General features: G+C 37.8%; 1 protein-coding gene across 1 annotated transcript; it reads left to right on the top strand.

The window, feature by feature from the left end:
* Positions 1–2,720: 2,720 nt before the first annotated feature.
* LOC104165598 (ryanodine receptor 2-like) lies at positions 2,721–15,912 on the top strand (the record flags this gene model as incomplete). The annotated part of the gene is made up of 7 exons (XM_009705263.1): positions 2,721–2,927; positions 4,794–4,968; positions 11,033–11,241; positions 12,521–12,873; positions 13,931–14,045; positions 14,920–15,080; positions 15,753–15,912. Coding segments are annotated over exons 1-7 (1,380 nt in total), but the record flags the coding sequence as incomplete, so codon positions are not given.
* Positions 15,913–16,851: the final 939 nt, after the last annotated feature.

Here is a 16,851-nt window from a genome sequence, read left to right as displayed (position 1 = left end):
TGAGAGCCGGCCCAGCCTTGAACGGTGACATGTGTTTACCCTTCCCTTGAGGTTTCTTTTCTCCTCTTTCTCTGAAGGAGCCCAATAACAACACAGCTTACATTTTTTTCAGTATTTTTATGCCATTATTCTTTCATGGAGCAAGAGAATCAATGAATACATTTAGAAGGAACAAGTTGAATGTGTCAAAGTTTAACTTTAGCCTCCTTTGAAATTCCTCATGTAGCCATTTTGGTCTTTGAGAAAAGTTACTTATAATTACCTGACAAAGAGTGAATTTAAGTTAAACACTCTTAAACTAGCTTGTTATAAATCACTTGCAATTGAGAGAATTTTGGAATCAAGCATAGTAAGGTATGATATGATAAGTATGTGTGGTCATACTACAGATACTTAACCAAATGAATTGGTGTCTGTGAAAGCTTTTGTTTTCACACAGATGTTAATTTATTTTACACTCTATTGCACTAGACAAGAAATGTGCAGAAGCTCTTTTTCTTCATCTCAGCTTGACAATTGACAAACTACCTTTGGAGTGAGAAGTGGCAGTTTTTAAGGCACTTTGGAATCTCCTAGTCATCTCGCTGTTCAACAGTCTGAAAGAGAATAAAGGAGAATGCTCAATACAATTCAAGCTTGGCATTTTGTTATTTCTGTTATTTCACTAGCTAAATCGTATTTTCTAAATAGTGCCTTGGCTGTGACTAGGTTTTTCTTTGTTCTTGAACAGTAATCTGCCTTTCCTTGAACAGGAGTTGCCTTTTACACTACTTTTATGCCCTTCTTAAGGGCATCTTTATTCTTTCCAGACTTGCTGCCCTTTATCTTGACAGACGTTAACATTTTTTTCCCAAAGCAGGAGTGTAATTACTTTGGGATTTTTGTTGCTGCTGTTGTTAAAGCTTCATGCAAGACTTCCTCTTATGATTCCTATCCTCCGTTTTCCATTGCTTCTGCAAAAACATCTAAACTGCAACCTTCCTTCTATTATTTATTATAATAATTAAGAAATGCAGTAATAAATTTTTATAACAATGACATACTTAAGAAATCTGACTTTTAGAATATAAATGAGAAGATTAGGTGAACTGATCACAGTCTCTAAGTAAAGAAGATGTCTCTTGAGGAATCTTGTCTCAAACGTTTGTCTTTTATGGTGATTGGAAAATTAATTTAGTCTATAGTTAGTCAGGGTTTTTATGATTGACAATTTTGTTTTGTTTAAAATAACTGACAACCCAATTCACAGAACCACAGAATTGTTGAGGTTGGGAGGGACCTCTTGAGATCATCTGGTCAAGCAGGGTCAGCTAAAGCAGGTTGTCCATGACCATGTCCAGATGGGTTTTGATTATCTCCAAGGATGGAGTCTCCACAACTTCTCTGGCAGCTTGTTCCAGTGTTTGACCACCCTCACAGTAAAAAGTGTTTCCTTGTCTTCAGACTGCATTTCCTGATTTTTAACTTGTGTCCATTGTCTCTTGTCCTGCCACTGAGCGCTACTGGGAGCAGTCTGGCTCCCTCTTCTTCATTCCATCCCACCAGGTATTTATACTCATAAATGAGGTTCCCCCCTGAGCCTTCTCTGCTCCAGGCTGAATAGTCCCAGCTCTCTCTGCCGCTCCTTATAAGAAAGATGCTTCAGCCCCTTACTCATCCTTATGTCCCTGTGCTGTAATTGTTCCAGTAAATAGCTGTCTTTCTTGCAATGGGGAGCCCAGAACTGGACCCAGCACTCCAGCTGTGGCTTCACTAGTACCAAATAGAGGGGAAGGATCACCTCCCTGGACCTGCTGGCAAGGCTATTCCTTACGCACTCTGTCATTTTTTGTTGTGAGGCTACATTACTGGCTTATGTTCCACTTGTCTCAGGTCCTTCTCTCCTGAGCTGGTTTCCAGCTGCTCAGCCCCCAGAGTATTCTGTTGCCTGGGGTTATTCCTCCCCAGGTGCAAGACTGCATTTCCCCTTGTTGAACTTCATGAAGTTCCTCTCAGCTCAATTCTCCATCCTGTTTGAGGATCCCTCTGAGTGGCAGCACAACCGTCTGGTGCATCAACTGCTATTTCCAGTTTTGTGTCATCTGCAGACTTGCTGTGGGTGTACTCTGTTCCATTATCCAGGTCATAAATGAAGATACTAAACAGTATTGGCTCCAATACCACTGTAGACCCCAGTACCCCTGGGGTACTCCACTACAGCACCTATATTGGCCTGCCTGCATATCTTGACCTGTAAGTTCTGAACTGGCTCCTGAACCATCCCAAAGCAGTTCTCCATGCATTCCAGCTGCCCTTTCACATAAAGGGCAACTCTTCCTCATAACTTTCCCAACCTGTCCTTCGTAAAAGACATGTATCTATCAATTGCGATCCTCCAGTCATGTGACTTATCCCACTATGCTTCTGTGATGCCAGTGAGGATTGTAGCCCTGTAATGGCACTCAGACTTCTAAGTCCTCCTTTTTTCTTTTCCCCCATGCTGGATGAATTAGTGTAGAGTCATTTCACAGAGGTACCCAAGCATACTGATTCCCCAGAATGGGCAAGGGCACTTTCCCCATAAGGCTGTTGTGCAGGCACTTTCTTCTTTTCATGCCTATGCTCAAAGGGATTCCTTTGCCTTTTGTTTTCACTGCCTTCATTTTGTCAGTAGTTGAATACAGTACTTTCTGTGTTGGGATTTTTTCCTTTACATTTTTTATTTTTTAAACCTTACAGCGATGAGACTGGACGTGTGCAGTGGGATAATGGAAAAATTCAGGATCTTCAGGACAGAAAAGACTTATGCAGTGAAGACTGGGAAGTGGTACTTTGAGTTTGAGGCAGTAACTGCAGGAGACATGAGAGTTGGCTGGACCAGGCCGGGTTGTCTGCCAGATCAGGAACTTGGCTCAGATGAAGAAGCTTTTGTTTTTGATGGCTTTAAGGTTTGTATATGTTTATCTGTAATAATATTAGGGATTGAAAAACTTTTAATTTTGTGTCTTATTCCATGTGTCATTGCCTCACTTGCCTTCTCTTCTTTCATTTGTGTTTTATGAAGTTATTTCTCTCTCTCTTTGAGGATCTAGGTGGAATAAGGAGAATCAAAGTCACCTGAAAAATTAATTAGCAGGGTTTGGCATTTCTGTAATTTTTTTCAGAGCTTCACATGTTTGTACAGTATATATAAAGCATTGAAAATCTAAATGACTTACTCAAATTGAAAATACTGGCAGAGCTGTAATTAACTATGAATCATTTCTTAAAATTTCTACTCTGCTGTTCTCCCTATAAGAAGTGCCATTAGGGAATAAATGTGGTTAAGATTATTAGAAGCAAGCGTTTGAGGCAAACTTTGATACAAGTTTTTCATAGGAATGTAAAAGTTACAAAGAATATACCTTGTTTTTCATGGAAATCCTTACAGTTTAGAGTAAATGAAGTATGATAGAATCGGTAATTTTTTATTGAATTTAACTCTGCATGAGGCGGTGACGGAAATCTGCTAGTAAAAATATATAGGAAAACAAGCTATTTTATTCGTCAGAATAGATTAAATGGCTCATTAAAACTTTTTATTTCAGTATGAAGGCAAGTGCAACCACTGTCCAAACCATAATTACTCTCAAGGCTGCTGATGTCAAAATGTTTCTTGTATCTGATGTTGAAATTAATTCCTGATAACTATTACACTATGTAACAGAAATCAACAATATTCCTGGCTGTTCCTGGTCAGATCAAGCCCTCAAGATGTGTTTTATTCCTATTGTTGGAATTTAGTTTTTTCCCCAGTCTTGTATTGCATAAGAAGATACCTTAAAAAGAGAACTGAAAAGTTGTTTTTGTAAAATATCTGATTGGCTTAAGTAAACTGTGTCTTTACTAGAATAGCTGTGTAGTAGTTTGCCTTCTAGGGGTCAATACACAAAGCTATTCTATTGTCTTTGATTTTGATGGTTCTCTCCTTGGTTGGAGAAAAGTGTTTGAATTTCAGGATACACAGAAAGCCTCGTTTGTTTTGTAGGATTTTTGGGATGGATACAGAGAATAAAAATCTGCTTGAGATGGAATATATGAGTAGGGAACCTATTTGTTATTAACACTGCTTTGTTTTATATGTGTTACAGTAGTTCTTAATAGATGTTAATTTATTTGAGTTCCAATCCAAGACTCCATCCAAAGCCTTTGCAGTCTTGAAGGTCAGTCATACAAATCAGTAATCATACCCTCAGCTACTCCAGAATCTGTCAGAAGCTCAGAGTGCTTGTCCCATCCACAGACAATTCTGTTCTTTCCAAAATCTGGTATAACAGGAGCTTTAATTTATTTTGTACACAACGTTTCTAGAATTATACTTAAGGAAACAATAAGGTTTGTTTGGAAGCAATTAATTTATAGGCTACTAGATTAAGTAAAAGCAATTGCTTAAAGAAAGTTTGTGAAGCAGCCATTTAACATTGTAATTGATAGCACATTATTTTCATTACAAGTCTTTCATGGAGCTTCTGCAGCAAAATAAGCCATGCTCTTACTTGTTACTAAAATGTTGAAATGGCAATTTTCCCTGTCAGCTTACTTAGCAACGTTTTACAATACTGATGTGAGAGGTGCTTGCAGGAAGTTAATTGTTGGATTTGCATTTTCAAAGTCAACTTGGAGTACTCACAGGCATCATTTTGGAATGGTATGCTGTGAAAATGTGTTAGTGCCGTCTTAATTGAGGTGACTAATTATTAGTTGAACCACTAAGGGAGAGAGGAACACATACATTGTCACTATTACTCTTTGAAATTCTTTTAAATCCTTTTCAGGCACAGCGGTGGCATCAAGGTAATGAGCATTTTGGCCGCTCTTGGTTGGCAGGAGATGTTGTTGGATGTATGGTTGACATGAATGAGCACACTATGATGTTCACCTTAAATGGTGAAATACTGCTTGATGACTCAGGTTCAGAGCTTGCATTCAAGGACTTTGAGGTTGGTGACGGTAAGTACTGTACTCCATTGTGCTGTTAATTTGCTGTTGTTGACCAGTTTTTGCTCTGACTTCCCTTTAATGTGATGTGCTTCTTATTTTTCTTCCTCCCCTGCCTCTCTAGGGAACTACCTCTTGACCTTTTCTCTATTTGATTAGTATCAAGCCTTTGGAAAGGTGTGCTGGGTGTGAGGATGAGGCCAGGTCTTTTTCTGGGGTGAACTTTGCAGCCATCTTTTGTGATCAGACCTTTTCACTATTTTGCAGGGATGTGTGTGGGGTTACAAATTCATGACTTTTAACATTTCATCTGCACGGCAGCAGGTCACCATATGATGTAACAGAATCATCGAATGAATCATAACATGGTTTGGTTTGGAAGGGACCTTTGAAGATCATCTAGTTCAACCCCCCGTGCCATGGGCAGGGACATCAAATTTTATCTAGATCATGTACTGAAATACCACCTAATTTCTGTCAAATTAGTGAGAACATATGGTAGGGAGTTTAAACCAGCTTTAAGGTTTCGTTTTAGCTCTGGGAGGAGAAATGACACCTAATCCAGGAAAAAGCCAGCTGGTACAAAGTTACCCTCCAAAATTTTTTACTTAATTCTAACCCAGCAGATTGAGTTTTGTGCCTGTTGTTGTAATGTTCTTGCTGCAGCTTTCTGAGTCCACAAGCAGGTTTTAGTTTACCATGAAGCCACAGCTTATGAGACTGCAAAAGATGGCAGAGATTACAAGGTTGTGTCAGGTGCCAGTTTGATTCTATACCACAAAAGTACTTTTGTTTATAAATTTAATTACATGCTTGTGTGTGAATAGGTAGATCAAAGAGAAAGAAATTACATTAATGTAGATAACTGACTAACATTTCTGAACTATGCTAACGTAGAAGAAATTATTTTAAGCTTTAATCTTTCCCTTTCATTTCTTGTAGGTACATATATTCTATCATATATATTATACATCTGTTAAATAATACATCTGTTTGTGAAAGATAAATATTTTGAACAGTAAAAACTGCAAATGACACTTTTGGGTTACTGATCCCTATTCCCAGGGGAAATATGAATCTTATACCTATTAATTAGGCAGTTCCCTGCTTGAATTTTAACCACTTTACTGTCATCTGGATTTCAGAATATTTTACTTTCAGGAGTGCTTTGGGAGAAGGAATTTTTTTTTTTTCCTTCTTCTGCCATACCATAGGAATTAGGAATAATTTGATTTCATTTAAAATGAGACAATAGCCACCAATTTTCTAGACTCATGCCTGTTACTCTACTGCCTTGAGATTTCCTTAGATACTCTGAGAACGTGATGAGGGAAAGGGATGCGTGAATTGGCTTACTGTTAGTGGTATAGGCATAAAATCATCCTGGTGCCACTAAATTATGATGGTTTTCCATTTATTAAGCAATACAATCCCATTGAGGAGTGAGGGATTCTGAGAGAAACTGGAATTCCATGAAATTCCAAGGGTAGCCTGTTTGACTATCTTGATTTCAAAGTTGATGAAATCATGGTGGTATAGTTTTGTGGTACTTGTTTCTAGCTGCAGGTTCAGAATTAAACAGATCTCTGGTGAGTCCAAAGCTGCTAAAGTAGTTCCTGGTTTGACATGGAGCCCAAAGGTCTCGGTAACCTTGTCAAAGACTTAATGTCAGTGTCAAGCCTCTCGGATTTTTCAGAGTATCCTTGTAATTCACATTAAGTTCCTCTAGTGTAGTGTTTGTATAAAAGAGCTTGCCTTGGAAATAAGATCTCCTATTCTGTTTTCATAGGAATGTGCTGATTGATCTCAGATGTAATAACTCCAGATCAATATTTGTAAATATTATGAGTGTTTCTGGGGGGGAGGGGGGGGGCATCTATGTGTGTGTGTATACAAACAGACATATGAAATACTCAAATTAAATCTGACTTTTATAGAGCTTTCATTTTTTTGTAGGCTGGCTTTAGTTTGGTTTTGTTAACGGCTCTTGCTTAAGAGCATTGAGACCTTTCTGCAGGTCACTTCTATCAGTGAATCGTGTGCATGCCATCTGCTGCTGCAGAAAGAGACCTTTCGCTTTAGAAAAAAGATAGAATTTCTGATGAGAGCCCAGTATCCTGCTTTGAAGAATGCAGCCTGACTATAAATCAGTCCTGTAGTTTTAATTTACTTAGGAACAGTGAAAAGGGAATATGGCGCTCTGCCAGCTTACTAATAAGGCTCATGTGCTGCTCCTTAGGTTGTACTGCCAACAAGAGGAGCTCCTTCAGATTATGGCCGACTAATTTGTTTGCGAGATATCATCTCAGTAGTAAAATTGTTAAACATAATTGCATATTATTATGCATTTGTGTAAGAGAAATGTCACACTGCAGATACAAACAAGTACACTGTGCAAGCAGAATTTTGTTTTGGCAACTCATGATCTCTGTGAGCATGAATTGTTTGTAGTGGGTGTTTGACAAACGGAGTCATTCTGTATCCTTGAAAGCAGGGAACATAATAAAAAGTGTTGCTGAACTATGCTTTTTGCCACATGTGACGGACAATGCTAGAGGGTTACTTTTCTGGAGGTAGTGTTAAAGTCTGTCTGCTTGTTTCGCTATTTCATACAGTAAAATAAAAGTTTTGCTCTGTAGCCCAGTTATACAGCAGGAGATTAAGAGCTAGGTCATGAGTAAATTATCTTTTTATGTAGCCTCCAGCAGGCAAGGGCTACACAGGATCTGTGAAACATCACATCTAACATGGCTGGATACCCATTTAGAGAAAGGTACTGAAAGTTAATTTTTATTCCATAGTAAGAGATGTAACTGCCTTACCAACACACTGCCTCTAAGATGAGATGCCACATCTTTACCAGATACAGAAGAGCCCTGAAACACCGTAATGACAACTATACCATCGGGAAATCAGTGCAGAATTTCACCAGAGATGGAAGTAGTGCTTCCAAGACTAGAACTGGCACTGGGATTTACATTGCATTCATACAGAGCAACAATTACTGTGTACTTACGATTACTCGCAGGAGTTAGTACAGTACCGTTCTGGAGTCTATATTGGCTACAGTAACATGGTTGACAGAAAATACTGGATTGAATAAAAACATCAACAAGAGTTTTACCTGTGCTGGAATTTTGTTCCGGATTTCTTTGTTTTCTTTCAGGGAATCTTGCAAATACTCATTTACATTTAATTTGTGTGTGTGTGTGTAAAATATTTGTTTCGTGTCTAAGAATGAATCTATCTGTGAGACCTTTTTTTCTGAGCCCACAGGAAAATGCATATGTAGAAGAATTAACAGTTTATGTGCATTCTATTTAGGAAGGGTAAATATTAGTCATATTTTAAATATTTTACATATTTTACATACTCCTGTTTGATTTGGTTTTGTGTCACATACATGTCTCAGTCTTCATGAATAGAGTTGATCATCTTTTCTTGGATGTTGGGCTGCATCTGATTATCTGATCAGCTTTTTCTGTAATGTATGCTTACTGAATTCTGCTGGTAACATCAGCTGCTATTGCTTTTTTGTTTTGTAAAACAATTATTTCCCGTTTGATCTGAGGGCTGTAGTAAAGAGGAACTGGCTATGTGTTAATTCTCAAGGTACTGAAGATAGAGCTTGCTACTTCCTTTCATGAAATGTTTGACTTGTGCAGAAACATTGAAACATTGTTCATATATAGAAATATAAAAATAAATATAGACATATATATAGAGATATGGCATGTTCAGAATTGATCAGTTTATATCTCCTTGTCTTAAACACTTCTTTTTTAAGCTTTTGTTCTTCTGTGTTTGCTATGAAAGTACAACAGTGTTTATACCAAAAGTCTAGTTAGGTCATTATTTTGTTTTCAACAGCAGTGGATAGCAAATGCCTGTGGATACACGTCAGAACAGGATAAGGAGGTAGTGATGCAGTCACCCAGCCTCCAGCGATATCTGGTTCAGGAGCTTTCTGAGGCAAAAGTTGTATGTTTGTGTTGAATAGCCCTGATGGTTTGGGGTGGTTTTTTCTTTGGTTGGTGTTTTTTCCCCCCACATATTTTTTTTTTTTTTTCCCCACATGAAGGTCTCTAAACACTTTGTCAACCAATTTGAGCTTTTAGCATCCATGATCAATTGTTATTGATAAGAAAGTAGTTTCATTCATGTTGGCTATTTTCAGATCTATGACATCCTTTTTGAGATTTGGAAGGCAAAACTCTTTATAAGATTCTAAATGTGGGTGCCATACATCCTGGAAACATCTGAAAATGTTTTACATCAATAAGAATTGGAAATTAAATGGTGAGGTGATTCAGACAAACAAAGCACATGCTTTAGGCTGCGTATACCTATGTGGTTTATAGCAAATGTTTTGTCATTTTTGGTTAATACTGTGAGGATCCATGCCGTCACAACTGTTTCTGTGAAAACCCATTCTCAAGCAACTTGATGTGTGTAGAAGGTTGTTACTGTTCTGGAGTGATGAGCTGAGATTTGTAAGGTTATTGAAAAAAACAAAATTCTATTTAACTTTGCTTAAAGACTTTTGCAACAGCTTATGGATTCCTTCAACTCAACAAGGAGCCTAGTAAATTCTCCCTACTAAAGCTGCTGGGCTTTACCACAGCATATATCTATATATGCAAATATAACTTCCCTAGTTTTGTGCTGTATATGCAATTTAGTTTCATTTAGTGGTGGAAAATACTCTATTGTCTGTCATTGGATTTGCACTAGCAGAATGGACATAAATCATGTTGTCTAAATTATCTATGTTGTCTGAGAGTTGATGCCTTGTGATTTAAGAGCCTTGCGGTGAAGATAAAAATCTGGACTTGAACTTATGACTAATAGTGTATGTCTTTAAATTTATCATGCCTAATATACATATACATGATAACCAATCTTGTGTATCTGTAATAAAATCTTCCAAAGGTAATACCGAAGGCTGATCTTTTATCTGGTGAGCAGTCATTTGTGGTGCTTGGAAGTTTGCTTTTGTCTCTAAAGAACATATCGTGAACAGATATTCTGCCTTTTTTTTTAATCTGGGCAGCCCAAAGAAAGTGAGGCACTAGTTGTATTTTGTCCTTATACCCTTCAGTACCTGTTACATTCACCTGAACCAGAATCATTGAACAGAGCTTCATGATTCTTGTTGGTACAAAAGAAAACATTTTGTTAATAGCTAGGTCAAATGAATCTGGAAAGTGGTTTGTAGCTGTGGAAATTCAAAATCAGAATGAAACAGAATAGAAGATATAAGAGGTTTTCTTAAGTTTTTAGACTGTGATGCTGAACCTGAGGGAAAAAAAAAACCAACTAAGTTTTTTAAAAACGTGCAAAGGAGTCACAAGTGAGTTCCCTGTGCTAGTGAAATAGTAAGAGAGCAGATGCATACAAAGTGAAGCTGATTCAAAAGTAAAAACAAAAAACCCAACCCAAAACCAAACTGCTGTAAGTTTCATGAAGCTACAGTATCATATTGTCAGTTCTTATTATCCAGAGCCATAAAGTGCTAATGAATTTTTTAATTAACTAATTCTAAATTTTTTTTTTAATCTTCAGCATGCACCTGGTCCATATTTGTAATTTTTTTCACTCCTATAGCTGCATGGACAGGCACTATATTACTTTTAAAGTAATTTTTGGGGTTCTCTCAAAATACCATGACTAATGGAACTTTCCAAGGAATATCAAATCTAGTAAGACTTGGAGTAAAATTGGCAGCAGTCTACCAGCTTAGCAGAGAGATTAACCAAGAGCTGGTTGTCAGAATCCTTCCCCCCACATATGATTTCTGTGAAGTACTCTTAGATTTCTGTGAGGTAAATTCAGTGTTGGAGGAAGAGATCCATGGCTATTAGAGAGCTTTTTTCTCGGAATGATATTTGAGATACAGTACTTGGTGACACGCAAGAGGTGATGTGCTGTCGATGACTGCTTGTATTTATACTGTTTGTGTTTTAAATTTTAGATTTTTTTTTCCCCCAAAATGATTTTTAACTGAGTTATGGAAGAGAACAGTCCTCTGATGCTCATGATGTACAACCCATGTGTTCTTTCATCTTGTTTTAAGGATTTCTACCTGTGTGCAGCCTGGGCTCATCTCAAGTGGGAAGAATGAACTTTGGAAAAGATGTTGGCACTCTAAAGTATTTCACTATCTGTGGCTTACAGGAAGGGTATGAACCCTTTGCTGTTAATACAAACAGAGACATCACCATTTGGCTGAGTAAAAGGCTCCCTCAGTTTCTCCCAGTGCCACAAAATCATGAACATATTGAGGTTTGTGATCCTATTAAAATGTTTCTAGACATTTCTTCCATTAATATGTTTGAATTATGTTTCTACTTTTGCACTTCTAGACAAGATTTTTAATGTGATGTGTTGACCCAATTCTGGATGAACCTTGCACCTGTTACAAATTTCTTACATTCAGTGGAGTTGCAAATAATGTAATTATTTGGTTGATAGTATTTCTTTATCCATGAAATCTGTCATGTGTGTAAACATGAGATTCTCAGAGACAAATTCTACAATATATGCTAATTAAGTGCTCCTTGTGCAGTGAGAACTATGTTTGTAAATAACTTCCAGAAATTGGGCATTTCTACATAACAGATACCGTGTGTTCTGGTGCACGTGCTTTGAGAAGTGATTTTTCCATGACTAATTGGTCTTGATTTTAATAAATATTTATTAGCCAGTTGTGTGAACACTTATGTCCTAATCAGTTGTGCACCTTGATGGAACTGAATTCATGCCTTGTAACTTGTCCCAGTTTCGGCTGGGGTAGTTATTTTTCTTCACAGTAGCTGGTACAGTCCTGTGTTTTGGATTTAGCGTGAGAGTAATGTTGATACCACAATGATGTTTTAGTTGTTGCTCAGTAGTACTTACTCTAAGTCAAGGCCAGGAGGGGCTGATCGCTGTTCAGGGATGGGCAGGGCATCGTTTGGCAAGCGGTGAGCAATTGCATTGTGCATCACTTGTCTGTCCTGGGTTTTATTTCTGTCTCTCTTTTTGTTATCTTCCTTTTCATTACTACTACTATTACTATATTTTATTTCATTTCAATTATTAAACTGTTCTTACCTCAACCCATGAGTTTTACCTTTTTTTGATTCTCCTCCCCACCCCACCTCCCCGGTAGGATTGGGAGGAGTGAGCGAGCGGCTGTGTGGTACTCAGTTGCTGACTGGGGTTAAACATGACATATGTCTACCATGAAACCCTTCTGACACTGATGAAATAAGAACTCTCTTTCGGCTGATGTGTAGCACACTGTAGAATTTAAGAAATAATTTGTATTCTTGCATATGTACGTGTATGATTTGTACAAGTTGGTTTGTGTTTATCTAACAATGGAACAACAGAAACCTCCACTCCTCATAGTGTTTATTTCCCCTTAAAATATCAGCATATGGTTACAATACGTTTGACAGTTGACAGAATACTTTTGCAGGTTTTGCTGGACATGGGTGCTTATTCTAGAAATGTAAGTTGAATTTACATAGGGGAAAAAACATCAGCTTCAAAACAACTACATCTTTATATTTGATAGGTGATGAGAATTGACGGCACCATTGACAGCTGCCCCTGCCTGAAGGTCACACAGAAGTCCTTTGGTTCACAGAACAGTAAAACAGACGTCATGTTTTTTCGATTAAGCATGCCCATTGAATGTGCTGAGGTGTTCTCCAGGTCAGCTGCAGGAGGGCTACCAGGCTCTGGTCTTTTTGGCCCGAAGAATGACTTGGAGGATTATGATGCTGATTCTGATTTCGAGGTTCTAATGAAAACTGCTCATGGTCATCTAGTTCCTGACCGGACAGAAAGAGAAAAAGATGCCACAAAACCAGAGTTAAACAACCATAAAGATTATGTTCAAGAAAAGCCTTCACGTCTTAAACAAAGGTTAGTAGCACCTTAACTTACTTTTTTTTTAAACTTTTTTTTTACTTTTTTCTTTTTTTTTCCTGTTTCTTGAATAGTAGAGGAAAATGCCAGTCAGATTTGTAGAGATTTTCCCCTAATTCTGCCCTAAATTTCAAAATAACAGAGTAGGTGGGACAGTTAACCTTCACGTGATTAAATTACATCATGTGCAATATATAGATTAAAATTAAGCAGAAAACCGAAAAAAAAATTCAAGCTATTAGAAACTTCTAATTTGTTTTCTTGTGAAGGCTTTTGTGGATGTCACATGAAGTGCCCTCTAAAACCATTGGGATCCATTCTGACAGAACTGGGACGTCTGCAAAGTGACATGGAATGTTTTTTCACACGGCTTCCAAAAAGCTGAAGGTGTTAGATAATCTTTATCTAGAAATGTATATTAGCTTCTTATCCCACTCAATGAACCAAATAATCATAAGAATATTCTCTAGTTAACATGTTCATTCTCCCTAATTTTTCTTATGGAATCAGGAGCAGAACACCTAACTTGATGCTGTGGAGGTGAAAACACTGAGCCACTACCCAGACAGCATTACTGCAGCTTTCCATTCCTTTTCTGCTGTTCTTTACCAAACTTGGTTTGTTAAATATTTCAATTACAGAGTAAATCAGGGCATATGGATGATATTTTTAAATGCATGAAGGTCATTTAAAGTTCCATGTTCTTCCAAAGTGACATAGGTGTTTAACAGCCTCATAATTTTTTAAGTTCTGTGAGTTTAGTTTCCAGGTAACTTTTGAATATATAGTTTAAGCTCAGAATTCGTTTAAATGCTTTTAAAAATGAGTTTGTCTCTTTCTCTTTTCTGAATAATTTATTTTGTTTTAATCTACATGGAAATAATAAACTAACTAGTGTTATGTATTAATCATGTAATGAATACTATGTATTTAGGGCTAGCATAATAAATACCATGTATTTAGGGATAATCTATCAATGTGAAATTCCTATGTGTGTATATATGGGTATATTGAGCTTTTCATATAGATTTTGGTTTTACTTATTTTATTACAGATTTATGCTCAGGAGGACAAAACCAGATTATAGCACGAGTCACTCTGCACGGCTTACTGAGGATGTGCTAGCGGATGATAGAGATGACTATGATTATTTGATGCAAACTTCCACGGTATCGTAACATAGGATTGGTATTTTAGCTGTTTGCTTTTTCTTTATTTTTTTGTTGTTTTTTTTTTGAGAACTACATGTTTTTGCTTGTAAGACTTTTGGAAACAGTGCAATTTTCAGGCAAAATTTTTAAAGTAAATGTCTGTGGTAGTCCTGTACTACTGAGGTTGAGACCACTATGTTCCTTTTGTTTTGACTTGATTGTCAGTCTAAAACAATTTCCACATGGAAAGTCATAAATTAATTGAGTCCATTTTTGAAACTGCTATTGATAACACCAAACATAAAAGAGGAAGAATTAGTAGTTCTAGAATAATGGAATAAATAGGAAAAAGTGCACTAAACTAATAGGTCAATGTTCAGGACCATTTGAAAACATCTATACTAATTTTACTCAGCATTTATTTCATGGAATTCCCAGTGAAAATTTTGTGCATCTTTCTCTGACAAAGATCAGCTCCATAGGCACTCACTCTTCAATGTTCAAAGGAAAAAATACTTCCCTTTTGGATGTATTCTCCTCTTTCTGGAAGGTACTAGATACCAGAAACTGAGTCACCTACAGTATAAAAATTGTAGCTGCGGTACAAAAATAGCCTACAATGCTGTGATGCAGAAACCTGCAATACAAGCATATAAACTGCATCTTTAATCTCTTCCCTTTTTTATTTTAACATACATATTTCCTTTGCTGTATTTTGATTTGTGTTTATATATTGTTATTTTCCTTATCAGTTACACTTGAACAAGCTTGTGCTACTTTTGAAGAGATGACACATTTTCAGATATTTATAGCAACAAATTAATACTGAATCAAACTGATATACTGGAACCCAAATACTAATATTTACTGACATTATTTTTTTTATTGACAGTACTATTATTCAGTGAGAATATTTCCTGGTCAAGAACCTGCTAACGTCTGGGTGGGCTGGATTACATCTGACTTTCACCAGTATGACACAAGCTTTGACTTGGACAGAGTGCGTACTGTCACAGTTACACTGGGAGATGAAAAAGGGAAGGTTCATGAGAGGTTGGTTACAATTTTCTTAAAAAGATCCATATTTTATATCCATAAAAGCAACTAACAATTTATAAACTCGAAATCCACCCCATTTAATGTAATAGGGTTGATGTAAAAAAAAAAAAAAGTAATGAGAAAAAGTGTAACTTTTTTGTTTTCTCCTCTTCCTTGTGAAGAAACAGTAATGATCTAATCAAATCAATAGACACTGAAAAGTAAAATAGCGCAGCTTTTCTATGTAGTTTCATACCACAATCCTATAAATACCAACTTTTAAAATGGTACAAAGTAGAGCAAAATACCTTGTAGTATTTTTGGAACTTTTTGGTTTTGAGCAGGCCAAAATCAGTACAACAACTCCTCTCAGCGCTTCAGCTTGTGACCCATGCCAGAAACTTTGTGTTCTGCTTAACGTTAAATGATTTAAAACATTAACTTGCAAAGTCAGTTTTATCTCTTGGAATTTTACAAAAGGTTTGAGATTGTTTATATTTTGTCATCTTCGGTTTTTATTTTTTCAATTATGAAGTCTAGGTTTCATTGAATTTTGGCGTTGGTTATGGTGGGATCCACTGTTTTCAGCGACAAGGCCCTGTTGGTTGGAGCCATACAAAGTTGTTCTTAGTCCGCTACATAAAGTTTACACACCATCCATAAATAAATTTGTCTTTTGACATTCAGTATAAAACGCAGCAACTGCTATATGGTGTGCGCAGGAGAGAGCATGAGCCCTGGACAAGGACGTAATAATAATGGTCTGGAGATTGGTTGCTTGGTTGATGCTGCCAGTGGCCTGCTGACCTTCACAGCTAATGGCAAGGAACTAGGCACATACTATCAGGTGAGTATTTTTTGATGATGTCTCCCAGTGGGAAGGGGGAAAACCAAATCCTCAGACTGCATCCTTAAAGAGGGCTTTAAACTAAAGTTGTCAGGGGAGGGGAACCTCAATTCATCCCAGTCCTCCCAGTTTGAGGTCAGTGCCAGCAATAGATGCCCAGAGCCTGGAGAGGGATCACAGGTCAGCAGGAGAGTGCCTGAAGAGCAGCACAAAGGAATCTCAGCCACTCCAGACAGTAAGTCAGCTTCATCAGGGGCCCAACTTAAATGGCTCTATGCAAGTGCACAGTCTGGGCAGTAAACAACAGGAGTTAGAGACATGTGCACGCCTGCAGGGCTGTGATCTTATTGGCATCATGGAGATGTGGTGGGATGGCTTCTATGGCTGCAGTGTTGGAATGGAAGGATATAGGCTCTTTCAGAAGGACAGGCAGGGGAGACAAGGAGGAGATGGCACCCTCTATGTCAATGACCAGCTAGAGAGTGAATGGAGGTCCACCTGGGGATAGATGAGGAGCTAATTGAGAGCTTGTGGGTCAGGATTAAAGGGAAGGCAGGGACAAGTAACATTACAGTGAGGGTCTGCTACAGGCTACCTGACCAGGAAGACCGAGCGGATGAGGCCCTCTATAGACAGATAGGAGCAGCCTGACTTTCAAAAGTGTTGGTCCTCATGGGAGACTCCAGCCACCCCGGTACCTGTTGGAGGGACAACACAGCAGGGCATAAGCAATCCAGGAGGTTCCTGGAATGCGTTGATGATAACTTCCTTCTCCAAGTGACAGAGGAGCCAACGAGGAGAGGTGCTATGCTGGACCTTGCTTTCACCAACAAGGAGGAGCTGGTGGGGAATGTGAAGCTCAAGGTCAGCCAGATGGCTGCGGTAACCATGAAGTGATGGAGTTCAAGATCCTTAGGGCCATGAGGAGGGTACACAGCT

The sequence above is a fragment of the Cariama cristata genome, unplaced genomic scaffold (assembly GCF_000690535.1).
Source record: "Cariama cristata isolate BGI_N322 unplaced genomic scaffold, ASM69053v1 scaffold21258, whole genome shotgun sequence".
Taxonomy (NCBI): domain Eukaryota; kingdom Metazoa; phylum Chordata; class Aves; order Cariamiformes; family Cariamidae; genus Cariama; species Cariama cristata.
The sequence above is the reverse complement of the archived record's forward strand: the minus strand, read 5'-3'. Positions and strand labels throughout refer to the sequence as shown.